Here is a 15101-nt window from a genome sequence, read left to right on the forward strand (position 1 = left end):
ACTGATTACACGGAACGAAATTCGCAAAGAATTTATGCCCTGGTCCACTGCTTGCTATCCTTGCCAGCTGCGAAATAAAATTGCGCTGAAGCTTCACGCAGTATCCAACGGCCGCCAAAGCATACAGTTTTGCATTTTCCGGCGGTACCTGTATGAATATTAGTTTGTGACCAATGTGCATAACTTCCCGGTGGAGCGTCTTTTTTTGCCTTTGAGTGTATGTTATCTCTCTTATCCACAGATCAAGGACCCCGCTTACTACAGTTACAGCCATTACGTGAAAGTTTGGCTTAGAATCGAAGAGAGCCTGGACAGACACGAAAGTCTCAAGCGATATTTTATAGACTGTGCTGGAGTTTCTTTGAAGTAAGGAAACGGATCTTACTGAGGACCCGAATCAGCACTATACTCGTAAATGAGACAGGTGTTTGCAAATTGCTTGTGCTTCTTAACATGTAATTGCCAGCCGCATCGAGGTCCGCGATACCACCAACAAAAACAGTACACATCAACCTTCGATGCGTGCACGATGGAATACACCATTGTTTACAGATCATGACTGGTGGTCGAAATGGGAGTACTACTTGTTATAGGAAGTTGCTAACGAGCATTGAATCCACGAGCGTGCAAGCGCAGTGCCCATGAGTTAATTTATTGTTGTAGGTAGATGAGAAAGCGGTTCGTTCAAAGGCACAAGGAGCTGCCCGAGATTCTCAACAAATATTTGTTCGAAGGAATTATGTTGGGTCGTGTCGGGAAATTTCGTCTATAAGAACGTAACAATGTATTCTGGAAATACACTCGGCTAAGGAAATTGTATGCAGACATCTGTCGAAACGGAAATTACATTATTAAACAACATGTTAAAGGAAAGGAGTAAAGTAACAAGGAGCCCAGACTTCAATTTTAATCTTAGATAATACAGACTTACGCTATGAGTGGTATAGTTGTTGTGTGTTGATCATATCAACACGTAGTTTGAATTCTCACTTTCTAGTCTTAATTATTCATCACAGATTATTCAGTTTTGAATCCTACAGCATCAGCATCAATCTGATCCTTATGTTCGGGGTCATCCTATTACGTGAGACATCAGAAAGGGTGAAAGTTGACTGATAGAGAGTTGTGATGAACATATCGCTCAAAATGTAATCCAGAGTTTCTGTACCGTTTATCATTTTTGGAAGAAAACTTGCGCATTCTCTGCCATACATGAGCAGATTTTCCTGCCGAAAGCCGGCACATAGGGACACGTTAAGGGCAGGTGATATCTCGAACTCTCATCGCAGTAAAGCTGATGTCGAAATTGCCGTCAATGCATAGGAGTGAAAACTCTAAACCATTACTTAGGACTGGTACAGCATTTCACTAGTAACGGCAAGTTGTCAGGTGTACAACATATAAGCAGCTATTACTGTAGTATGTGCTGAAGCGGAGACGTGGCATTTTTGCTCTCACAATGAGATCGATGGCCTTCAGATGACAACTGGAGACTTACATGGGAAGTATACTACCAACGAGCCTCCGATTTTGCTCATGTTTCGCCCGACGAAGTACATACGTAGGTAAGACAAATCCTGCTCTATTACGATGCGCTTCTCAACTTTTTCGAGAAATCAAGGTTCAAAGTTATATGGTCACCTTAAACATGATACGATGGTGCTACCAATCGAGCAGCAGCTTTAGCACTACCGGCAAAGGCGCTACACTGAAAGTCGGCTTGTAGTGCGAGAGTCACTTGTTCATTTCATTTATAATCTTCCACGAGACACTTACATTTCTTCGTCATTGAAGCTCCTAATAACTGTACCATGTTAAAAACACAGCAAACATATTTCCGTAGTACACAAAAGCGAGCGACCGCCCTGAGCGTTTATGAACTGTTGACAAACAACTTGATCACCTGTACCAAGGGAATAAAGTCGTCTCCTAAACGGCAGGTAGTAAATCAAACTCTTCGCGATCCACGAGCATGGGATGTAGCTGCTGTCTACTGTCATTTCCAACGCAATGGAAATACAGCGTACGTTATTCGAAGAAGGTATTGGGGGACAGCTTGAGGAGGTAACAAAGATTAATTAAAGTTTACGTAAATGCATAATACGAAACTGCTCAACTACGTAGCTGCGCTATGAAAGGCATCAGTAGGTAAAGGATTGAAACAAGAATTGAAATCAGAAAATATCAAAGGACTTTCGAAGTCCAGTCATACACTTAACAAAATCCCAGACATGAGGACATGGACGCTAGCATCTTTCAGCTACTGCAATATGTAATGCTGAACACAACTTGAATATCTGCAACTAAGTCCTCCCAAATGTAATGTGCTGATACAACTTCATGATATTAGCTGTACAATATTTTTTCCTGTTAACTATAAATATTTAGAACTGTTACCTTCATACAGTTATACGAATTTAATCCTACATATATAATGTGTTAAATATATATCTTTCATGATCTTCAAAATTTTTAACTGAATGTATCATCTATTGGTCAGTGACGAAACAGTATGTTAAAATGTTTGTGTTGCAACGAAATAATGTACACTTCCATAGGTATAATATATTGACAGTTAAAAGTTCTTGTTTGATCGCTCATATACATTCAGATGATATTACCATATAATTACTAATCAACTGTTAACATTTTTCTCACATTAAGTGAAGTACTAAATTAATTCCCTTAAAATGACTCTCATAATTTGACGTTATACAAAATTTAAAGGTTTCTGTTCTAATAGCATTTTTAATTTCCATTTCACATTGTATGAAATTGCTGTTTTAAAATAGAAAGGAATTATGTTCCACTGCATTTCCACAAATTATTCCGATATTTTTTCATTTTGTTCAGTAGAAACAATGCTGGTGCTGAAATGAGAAATTACAGCTGAAGAAGCACTGTATAAAATGCCTCACTCGCTCACTCTTCATTTTTGTGGTCGTTGGTACATGACAAGCATTATGTTAATTAAGTATTTGGCACTATCATATTATCTCAATTTTAGTAACAAGCAAAATATTGATAAGCAATAAAACTGATGTAGATGTAATTAGGTGTACCCTTACCAACACGTTTTTCAATTATTGGAAGACAAATATTATGATATTTACTATGTAACTGTATCATTGGTTTGACAGAGATGATGTGATTCTAATTGTCAATCTCAATTTGAAACGTTAGCGATAAAATACTGTAACTGTTATTTGTCCCATTTCAAACTCACCAGTTCATGCACATGTGGCCTATAGTTTCAATATCTTAAAGCAATCAAGCAAGACACTACTGATTTGAATATGTCATAATGACACATTTGATTCAAGATATATAAAATGATACAGAAACTACATTAGTTTCCCATAATTTGATAGTTCTATAAAATTCTGCTGGAAATTAAGCTTTACATTAGTTTAGTGTAACTAGTTTCTTGATATATTGCTTCAGCTTGATATATAACTCACAATTTTGTATGTAATACTTCGAACACAATTAGAATGTAGGAAACTATCATTAGAATGTCATTACATAAACTCAGTAAACAAGTATCCTGTGTGAAAAATAGTGTACATTAGCCTCCTCAGTATTGTCATTTCTGCTTATTTGCTTGAATTCTAAGTCTCTCATTTAGATTTACTCTTGTACACACCAAAAATGTAAGTGCTTAACCAATGTATTTGTTCATATTCATTACAGATCAGTTTGACAAGAAGCCCAAACAGCGTCCATTTTGACGGCTTTCAGTGGAATTGACAGCTGCCTTGCTGCAAAGTGTCGTGTCTTGGTCTTGGGGTGCTTGGCTGAGAGTGAATCATCAACATCATTTTGTCACAAAAGGATGATTTCTCAAATATTAAATCTCTTCTAATTTAATTCATCCAAAGCTCTGGGAAAAGGTCTTACTGAGTATTTTATCATCATCAAGTTTTAATATACTAAAGTAAAATTTTAGAAATGCTATTCAGTGCCATAAAATAGCAATGTATCATAAAACTGACAATAAGTCAACAATATTATGTATTTAATTTGTACAATTTTACACTGTCATATCTTGTGAATCGGCATTTGGATATGGGTGTTATTACCCAAAAAGAAAACACTTTAATCCACGCTATACAGGGTTTATCAAAAACGTTCAGAAAAAGTCTCCCATTTGTCGTCCTCTTGTGAGATTATGTTTGATGTACTTAGTGAAACTTGGTGCTTCATCTGGAAATGGCTATTGAAATGCTAGCAGTGTGATTAAAATACTCCCAGTTTAGCATTTCAGATGTGTCTCACAGATAAGAATATCTCGAGTTTTATTTCTCAGGAATTTTTAAGGCACGAGTTACACTACTGTAAATGGGCTCAGTTGCTGGTGAAAGAAGTAACATCAGGACTCAAGAAACAATTCGGTCCAGTGAATGTGTGTGAACATTTCATTATGCTAGAGTTATTAGACTACGAAACAACTTGAAGAAATAATGGGGAACAACCTGTATGATATATTTCCTTTATCAGTTTTATCCAGTTACTATATAGAACAATTCTATGTATCACTTGTTATAAGATTTTACTATATGCACAAATATCAAAATATTTTATCACCATTTAAATATTTATCATATAAACCAAGACTAAACATGTCTAACTACAAATATTCTAAACACCCAATTTATATTTTATTTCTATGAAAATGGCGTTTTTTACCTATAAATACATAAGAAGATGCTTCCCATATAACTGCAGGAAGAGAAGTCATGCTACATCCAGAAATCACTATACTATCTCTTTAAAATGAGAAATGTATTCATTATTTTACTTAGAACTGTTTAATGCTTATGACTCAAAATATATTTATTATTTACTTCTAAGAAGCCATAAAATCATTACCTGAGAAGGTAGCCTTCATTTCTTTCAAGATTTTCTGTGCACTTAGGCACCATATTTGCTACATGAGTCTGAATTTGATTGTCTTCATTAACGACTACCAACAGTTACCAAATTAAAGCCCTATATTTATGGAAACTGTACCACAATGACCAGTCATATCGCCAAAAACTACTCTGCTGTAAGTGATTGAAGAACAATCACCTTACTACAGTCGTTAAATTTCTAGAATGTATTAGCATGGTATCGTTCTTAATAAGACAGTTGTGTGGATTAAGCAGGAGGAGTATAATTACGTTGCAGCGTTTTGTCTGTAGCTGTTGTGTACTTTTTATACAGTTCACCAGAGTTTTTGGTTTCGATTTGTGTTTCCAAACTGAGAAATGCACTTTCCCTCGACTGTCAAGATGGGCAAAAAGTTGTGATAAAGTTTTTAAATACTGTAACCAGCTATCTGGGGAAAAACCATATATTTAACCAAGTATGTATATAAATTGTCACACCACTACCAATGCAATAATATGGTAATGGGAAAAGACCATCCATAAGAATCTCAGCCATTGTGGATTCAACAGTTAAAATTCGAAATATTATATAAGCTAGAATAGCTATTGCTACTAGTCATTTAGCGTGATTTTCTTTTCTTTTGTTTTTTTTTGAGAACAGCAAGTCATGACAGCTAAAACATAACTTCCTGTAACCTGTTCAGCATCATATAGCGTTAGGGAAGTGTAGATATTGCATATATACCGTTTTGGGGGTACATTGCAGAACAAGACATGCACAGTTATGTGACTAACATTAATAGGTGCTTCAAGGAATTTATGCTACAGAATCTTTGAAACATTAGCAATAATCATAGTTTCTAAGGCGATTACATCTTAAAGGCCCATACATTCCATTATACAAGACAAACACATTTCATTCTGGTTTAATCATTCACTTAAAAAAATTGTAAAGGGAACTGATTCATAAATTGCTAAACAATTTACTTTCATCTGAAATATAACATAGCATCTCTAGTTCTAGTTTAAATCTCTTATATTGTAAAAATACTGTAAAATGACACTTAAACAATAAAAATAAGATTATAAAAGTAAAATTCTTATTATAAATTCGTACTAATGAAAAGAAAAGTGTCACATAACGTAAACAAGAAATCAGACTGTACTCTTATTTTGAATGGGTGTCAATCATTAAACAGTCTTTCAGTGCTTATGGCATCATTTGTATTTCATATCTTATTATATCTATATTGTGCACATACAAGGACTTGAATAAAAATATGTTAATTTTGTCTTACACTATGTTGTTCATTCATAGTAAATCTGTCTTTTGCTGAAATGACTGGTACCAGAACTATTTATTTGCTTTCAAGGGTAATATTAACTATCGGCTATATGTGGCCCAGTTGCTGGTACAGGTGAAATGGATGTAGGTATAGACACAGTGTGTGTGAACTTATTGAGGTGTGCTGCCATCCAAGAATGGGAATACCTAGTTTGGTTATATAACAATTATAAAATAAAACGGCCATAGTTTTTGATACATGATGTGACGAGTCATGTGGGATATCACAGTAATTCTTCCACATTTAAGTTTGCCTTAAGCAACTCAAATATTAGTTCCTTTACTCATCACCTGTTTTTTCCACACATGACTGCAGTTCCATAAACGTTTGTGTGAATTAAATTGAGGTCAACATATTTCAACATAGATAAATTTTGAAAAATGAAGGCAAATCTATATCTCATTATTTTTTGTTTAGGCTGATTCATCCATGTTTATTAGCAATTGTGTGAAGGTTTCTGCTCTCACAAAAGTCATTAACAACTAACAGACATCATTCTTTCTCTTTACTTGTAGTCATTCCATGATGATGACAGTAATACTTATCCTTCGCTAAATACCAATATATTGTGAGGTTAGTGTCATCATTTGGAACTATTTTGGATAGAGCAATGAAATTTTAACACCCTATTGTTCTTTTAGCGTTATCTTAAATTAAAGACTTTCATAGTGTGCAGCAATTTTTGTAACTTGTACATGCTGATTATGTACAAGAGCAATGGAACTCAGCACTGTTTTAGTACTAGGAAAGAGGTGATGCTTTACATTGTGAAAAGTCTGAGCAACCATATATCACTTTTCACTTGCATCAGAGCATTCTGATAAATAAATACACTGAGAAAAAGTCTATCTATGATCATCTGTTTCCAAGATGTACAACATATTTCGAACAATTCAGCATTTCTTTTAGATCAACTTCATAGCATATAGGCAAAATCAAACTGTTTTGGACATAGAGACATTCCACCTTAATGGCTAGAGCAGAAGTAAACTGAATACATACTATGTTCCTATATACTGCCTCAGTAGTGGTAAAAGCAGTTTTCTTGAGTAAAAGATAATTTATTATAACATAATCTTTGTTCTGTTAGTGAGAAGCACCAGCCTTAAACTATTATCTCCCATTCTTTACCACTTACATTTTTCATCTCTCTGACAGTCCTGCAATATAAAGCAGAGGAAATAATTGGGACCACCCTCAAATTTATTTTCTGTGGAAGTCTCAATCAATTCTGTACATGTTAGAAATGTCTCTTGATTGAACTTTAATAAGTCTACTGCCTGTAGACCATTAAATACATAAAAGTGAGTCAGTGATGACACTGTCACAGTATTCCATCAGCTCACTGATGGTGAGGCAAATATACAACCTTCATTTGTAATATGTAATAAAATGAGAATGTGGCTACTGTTGTTTCTATTATGTACCACATACTCAAGCAGTGAGTGTCACAGTAGTAGTGCAGTGCTTGGAAAACATTAGAAATGCGACATTAATGGCATTATTGTGGTAATTGCAGTTGTATTTATAATATAGCCTGATTGAAAAGTGAATTTATTTTGAGCTAATTATGGTTTTATTTTTATGAGACAGGTAATAAACTAAATTAATCTCCTTTTTGCGAAGGGTAGTTGCTGTTAAGGAATGAATACAATACATGTCTTGTAAGAATTCTATCTTCTTTGTTTATAATATGTTCACCCGCATTAGGTGCTCATATTTCACATGTTAATAAAAATATTTAGCTGTGGTGGACTTGCAATAAATGCAAAGAGTCCTTTACATAAAAACTCCTTACATCACACACTAATTTAAGAGGTGGTTCTGAAAAGTTAATATAATTGGAATTAAGCAGCTATTTCATTTGTTGCCCATTTTATATCCTATATTACATGATTAAAGTGTGATTCACTTGGAATATTATTCACATAAAGTTATCTCAGGGTTTGTTCTATACAATTAACCGTCTTCCATGACAAAGAAGGAAATGGTCACATGCCCCAACACATATGGTGTTATGAAAACACACAGCTATTAGATCAACATTTCGTTTTACAGGTTCATAACGAAACATATTGTGGCACTCAGACTGTATGTGGTGAGCTAAATATAGCATGAGGTAAATGTTCAGAAAAAGTAACAGCAGTGATAAAAAAATTAAAAGCAATAATAACTTACTTAATTTTCCAGTTAATGAAAAGAAATTAACCCAGAAAGTTACTAACATTAACATTTTTTAAAATATTTACATCACAGATATCCAAACCAGAAAAGAAATACAAAGGAAACAGGGATAATGTAAGCCTCCTTTCTTCATTCTGTGAGGAAAAAGCCGATTATCAGTCACATGATGATTCAGAAATCAGACACACAAGCTGTGTACGAAGATTTGAACAAACTTTATGGTGTCAATAGGTGGTAGGCATCTTTTGGGTTTCTATGGGCAGTGCCTTGAATGTATATATTGAGCACACAGGGAATTTTCGGAAACATTTGTTAGGCTATGGATGGAAGAACGTCTTTGATATTAGCAAAGGAAAACTATTGTCTTCTGCAACTGTTGAATCAATTAGTTGCATTTTTGGTCAGTTTTAATTTAAGATTATTTTGTAACATATTGTACTGAGGAAGGAACTTATCTTCATTGTATCAGGAAGTGTGCAATTCCAAAACTGCATTAAGATATTTTTGTGACTGTTTTCAAGATGATGAACATTTTCTTAGCTCTTTGCCTACAAATTATATTTGTATGTGAAATGGAAATGAAGTAGAGTTACCAGGGTAAGACAGAATCTCGTGCACATTAACAATGATCTGAATAATATTATAATTTCAAGTTCATACCGTTACCATACAGAAAATGGTACAGCAGTAATAAATTGTAGGCATTAATGGCAAGTATTTTGGAGAGTGAATAAAGAAATTAATTTTCCAAAGTCATGTAATTTGGAAGAAAAAATGTGGTTAAATGAGAGTTACTTGTACATAAATGTTTGATTATGTCATGTTTCTTCATTAACCTATGACAGTTTGACATATTTTATACCATTCTTTTATGACTGTAGACCATACACATTTATTTCCATACTGAGTTACCTATTTACGCTAAAATTTTAGCTGTTTAGTTCTAAAGACACATGCAAGTTAACAGGCATCAATCTCCATTATTCTGAGCGTAACCAGGAAATCAAACCATTTAAAATCGTAACACAAAACGCAGTTTTACAAATTACATTCCTTGTGTTACTCATATCGAGTATGGAAAGAATAATTTAAAGTACTTCCGAGATGGAGTTGTTTAAGCATGACAGACCATAAAAGTTTCATACAATTAACATCATGCATGTAGCGGCTTGCAGCTGAGGCTATTGTCAATTTAAAATGAGTGTCGAAAAGTTTATCATGCAGTATCAACTTTTTGCTGTTTACTCCACCACAAAATTTATTTAATTCTTTGTCGCAATTGTTGACAATCTATTATATATGTCAACATCTTTGTCATCCCATGCATTGAATTTTGTTTTCGCTTTTCTTGTTAACTTAATTAGTCATATGTAGTTCAGTAAATTTTGTCTCATCTTGTGCTGATATTCTCAGCTCAGTGTGTTTTGAAGACTTCTTTATTAACATATTTCATAATTTATTTCTTCAGTTTTCTTTTTCTACAGGTTTGAGTAGTATTTGAATTACAATGTTTTTAGTTTCCTCTCACACAGTTTTCTCACCACACAGCGTTCTGCACAGTAAACACACAGTAACAGCAAGTGTTTTCTTAATGCGCTCTAGATGTTGATAAGGAAGATTTAAACGTTTACAGGAAACGTGCTTGATCTACAACAACGTGATCTTTTTAGTCTTTGTGTCACTCATTGCAGCAGCATTTCTGATCCTTGTGAATTCCAGATTAACTGTAATTATCCATCACTCATGCTGCATGTAGACTACTGCCTAGTCAGGCTGAGGCATGGTAGAATATTTTCTATATTGTGGATTACTACAGCTTTAATTCGCCCTAATGGACTTATCTGCCTGCCTGTCACGAAGGATAATGACAGCCAGTCAACCAATAGGCACTCCTACACAATATACAACATCAGTCCGAAACCCACTGGCAAAATGTCGGGTGTTGTTCGTGGATGTGTCTATCTGGCATAACGGACCAATGGTCTTTGCTGGCTTATTTCAGTTTATTAATATAGTAGTGATTTACTTGATTTGTTGCCTATATTCATCTGTAAATACATTCTTTATACGCAAGAATCATTATGTACAACACAAGAAAGAGTAATGCAACAATTTCCCTTCCAGCTCCCCTGCTCGATACATAAGTACTTTTGAGTGGCTGCCGTAACTGTATGAATAATTCAGCATACTGTCGTTGTTCCGCTTTTCCACTGTGTTCAGTGAATGGCTACACAATGAGTATGTCAGCCAACTCTTCCTCGATAAACCTACACATACCTATGCACAATACTGTGTATAACTGTCAATGCGCAAGTAACGAAGTTGGAAAAAATAACCCTGAGGCAGAAGCGAACAGTACTGAATGGAAATTTGAGGGCAAAGGGCAAACCGGACATCACAGTTGTCAGCAGCAGATACCGTGACTGAATGGCGCATATTTTTTTTCCCAAGGAAGGCACAAATTAAATGCATTTTCTCTGGGATGAAATGCTAGAGATCATGGGACAACGCTGAAAATGTTCCTGAAAAAGAAATTTTGTCGCTCGAAACCATGATTCATAGGTCACAAGAAACGTCTGTGTCTTGAGACTTGCTATATGCAACCATTGGTACACTTCCTGTCCCATAATCAACTACTTAATAATCTGCAACTACTCTGTTGGCTAATTGGAGCAATTATAAAACAATTCTGTAGCAGTGAGTTCTAGTAGAATAAGAAGATTCGACCTGTAGTCATAATGTTGGCACAGACAGTAATAAAAACAAGAAATATAAGAGTATACATGAGTCATACATAGAAAACTGCTGGTGAACAAAATGCCATTACCGGTAGGTCAGTGTGAGGACTATTATCCGTTACAAACAATTTAAACAATGTCTGTTGTTCTGTCATCATCGTCAGATACAGACACTATGTAGCAATACATTCTATTTGGCAAAGGAGTTAGTGCAATATGATTCCTGGGATGACGGCGACTATAAATGAATAGTGATGTGGTAAATAGCAGCAGGTTTACTACAACTAACTGTTCTAATGATTCATAAATCAAAACCTTCTGTGAGTTCCCTCTCCTTATGCTGGAACCATCGTGAAGGATTCTTAATTTTTCACTCTTATAATCAATACAGCAACATATGAGGTGTCGGACGACTTTCAAAGGGTTTGCAGCAAAGAAAACCTCCTCCAACCAGGTATTCAATTAGCTTTTATCTTACCTTCAGTCAATGCAACATGGAGTTGTAATTGTTTGAGAAAATTTGCAGGTGGTCTGGTGATGTGTTTTCAAAATTTTTACAAGTATGATTGAGAGGGTATATGTCGTGTACTGCTCTAGGTTCTTCTGTTAAAATGTTTAACTCTGTTGCCTATGGGATATTAGAAACAGAATGTTGTACTGTGTCGTTATACAACCTGCAGCAACACAACTCACACTTTAGTCACATTTCTATTTTAAACAGTCTACAATCGTTGTATGTACTGAAAGAGTTTGCAGCTTAAATGGGTAATTCCGCAGGGAGTAGGACAAGTTTCAGTTAACATTTCACAAGTACACGAATAACCTTTAGCACATTCTGACAATACTTCAACGAAATTAATCAGTTGAACTGTATGCATAAAAATAATTACAGTTTCGTTAGACAATTGAACTTACGTACGTCGACAGACCATATGGCTGACAGTTTATTAATGAGTGTGTAAACTCTGAATATTTTGCGATTTAGTAGCACACTGTAAGACACCGCATGTTAAGACTTTTCTACAGTAGAGGTAAAAATCATTCTGGTAGTTTTACTGAAGATTCTCATCAATACCATTACACAATTATCTGTGAAGTTTAAGGATGAGTTTAAGGATGAGATGCACCTTTTCGTTGGTGGCAGCAGGACTTTTCACTTATTATTGGATCAAGTATTGTTCTATAAATATAATTTTGTGTGATACTATATAGTATTCCATTCCCACAGCAAAACAGCATATATTAACTGAAGTACTCCGACGTTCTACATAACGGAGCTCACATTAGGATCCATCATTGCCTCGCTACAACACAGACTGCAACTAGTGACCTGCTCTCGTCCATAGTGGCAACAATGGGCAGCTCCATTGATAATGCTGATTACTAGCCTCAAGAATGCGCCCTTATTTAATAAAGCGCTAAGCAAGGTGTGGTTCTTAAATGCAGCTTTTTCGATGCCAGTTACTCAGTTACTGTACCAAATTCTTCTAATGTTAGCCAAACATAGGCAACACAAGGTTTTTTTTTTCACTTGATTACCTCTCTGCAAATGTAGAACAAGGTGTTGCAGATTCTATCCACAGTAGGACTCATTTCCCTAACCCAAATTCCAAACACTATATGAGCTGGTGTTGAGGTTGTGGTGGTTCTAAATTGGAGTAATTGTTCTCCTAAGTCCAGCCTAACATATAGTCGTGATTATTTCCGACCAAGTACCAGATAAGCTCTCTGTTTGAGAGATTCATAGTTGGGACCGAACGGGTGGTGGTTACTGGTCTGATATTCATTATTACCAGTAGAAACATACCTGAAACCTTGGTCGGAGTTGGGACAATGTGTCGATTGCTATAGACAATGAAAAAACACATTTGAGTGTAACAGTGCTCGGCACATCAGCTGAAAGTAATTCAAGAGCTATATTTGTTGCTGTAAGAACAAATTTCACATGCGAAATGTCTTTACTAGTTTGTTAAGAGTTACAGTAAAAAGTGACGGATTATCAAAAAATCTAGAACATATTAATTTTTTAACTTGCTTTTTTAACCTTTAACTCACAGTACTTCACAGTTGTTCAAAGAGATAAAACATAGATATTCCCCACGATCCGCAGTTCCACAAAATAAGTTTTTCCAGATAATAATAATAAATAGTACCTTACTTAGGAAATGAGGTTAGGGTTGCAGATGCAGTAATCCTACACTACCGCTCATGGCAAAGCACTAGCGCCATCCTCAAACCTTTTATGAAGTGTTAAATTTGTCTTGTCGATGAGTGTTGACGAGTGCTTCTGCAGTGGAGTGTAGGGCATGTATCACTATGGACCAAACGAGAGGATTCTGCCACACAGCCTATTCCTCACAAGTAGGACCTTGAGAGCCAACGAACTGAACGTCCCCGTCCAATGGACAGATCGCTAACAACAGTGTCACATGGCCTCGCTCCATAAGATAGTGAGGAGAGGTTAGGGATTTAATCCACGACATTGACACAAATACTGTGATCAGAGAATTTACGCTAACACCTCTCTTCCTCTTGCCGATGAAACTGCTGTTAGTGGAAATTATATCTCCCACCAGAATATTTTTTCGTAATGTTAGGTATCCAGAAGCAAAACAAATACCTGTCTAGAGGGAACGTATGTACAACCAAAATATAAAAAAATCTGCAATCTTCTGTTCAACCAAGGAATCAAGCCAAGTTTGAACGCTCTCTCAAGCTAGAAGGAACGAAATGGAGCAATACTTCAATAAAAATCTAAATAATATATGAAAAATTACAGTTTAAGAGTACATTTTAATTAAGGAAATTAATCAACATTTTAAAATGTTTTTGTTTTCGTTTTTTTCTTTTCATACTCTTTCCTTAAAGCCTTAAAGTCTTCTGAAATATATTTTCTCTAGGTATTCGTAATTATTTTTTAAAGTTTTTGTCAGTAGTCTCTTTTTTGCCACCTTTTCCATAGGAAAGGGAGCTATATAATCTATGAGCTCCGCTTATACCTTTCCATAGTCCCATTAATATGCAACCAACGATTTACATAGTAGTAGGCCTACTTTTTAGTTTGGGAAAGGACAGACGTCAGAAACAGGCGCCATAAAAGCTGAAATATGTGCCTGAGTTGTCCAGTTTGTGAGTGCTATGATTCGACAGTTGCCATTCCAGATATCTACCGCTTTTGGGCAGTTAATATGGTGCTCGGACGTGTTGTGAGATTGACATTCCGCACATAGCCCTGACTGTAATCGGTATTAACTACCTAGGACTCGAAATAGCTTACCTCCGAGTCGAGCGCCACTGCAGAAGCGTGTGTTCGACTTTAGCTACAGAGGTATGTACATTTCCAGATACATGTTAGGAAATGCAAAGCAAAACTTAAGGTGTTTGCAGCAGCCTTAGCTGTCTTCACTGATTCTGCATTTCTGGTCGACACCAATTAAAGAGCTGGTCCTGCAATATTAAGGTATTTAATGCTACACCTGTAAACCTTACGTTTTTTACATTACTTTCCTTCTTAGCGAAATTTGTTAAAATTTCAACAGTCACACATCATACAGGAAATTCGAGAAATGAAGACAAAAAGCTCACATAAACCAACTTTTCAGTATTATGATACACAATTTTGGGTAGTTTTAATTTTGACCTCTGGAAACCGTAATATCTGTATTTCTGATAATGTTTTCCCATCCGTTTTGATTTTCGTATTGTTCTTTCAGTTTCACCCTTTATTTTACTTTTATTTGATATCACACTAGTTGTGTGGTATGTATCTGTCACTTTAAGTTTAAATTGATTTAAAGTGTTCTTCTTTTTCGATCAGGAAAACTGCGCCATCCCTAAATTTAGCATTACAAGCAATGTCCATTGCAACTTTCTTGTTTCAGTATTTATCATCAGTTAGTACTTTAACTCTGGAAGATAGAGTTAAAACCTTTTTACAATGAAATACTGCACTGTTTTCC

The 15101-nt window shown here is 35.4% G+C and overlaps 1 protein-coding gene across 1 annotated transcript in view; it reads left to right on the forward strand.

Annotated features, from left to right (window-relative positions):
* The window catches only part of LOC126457140 (potassium voltage-gated channel protein Shaw-like), a 363860-nt gene extending 357774 nt beyond the window's left edge, over nt 1–6086 (forward strand). The window contains exon 5 of the mRNA XM_050093208.1: nt 3694–6086. Within this exon, the coding sequence (XP_049949165.1) occupies nt 3694–3731 (38 nt within the window). The 3' untranslated portion in view covers nt 3732–6086. The remainder of the gene's footprint in view (nt 1–3693) is intronic.
* Nucleotides 6087–15101: the final 9015 nt, after the last annotated feature.

This window comes from Schistocerca serialis, chromosome 2 (assembly GCF_023864345.2).
Source record: "Schistocerca serialis cubense isolate TAMUIC-IGC-003099 chromosome 2, iqSchSeri2.2, whole genome shotgun sequence".
NCBI classification, from domain to species: domain Eukaryota; kingdom Metazoa; phylum Arthropoda; class Insecta; order Orthoptera; family Acrididae; genus Schistocerca; species Schistocerca serialis.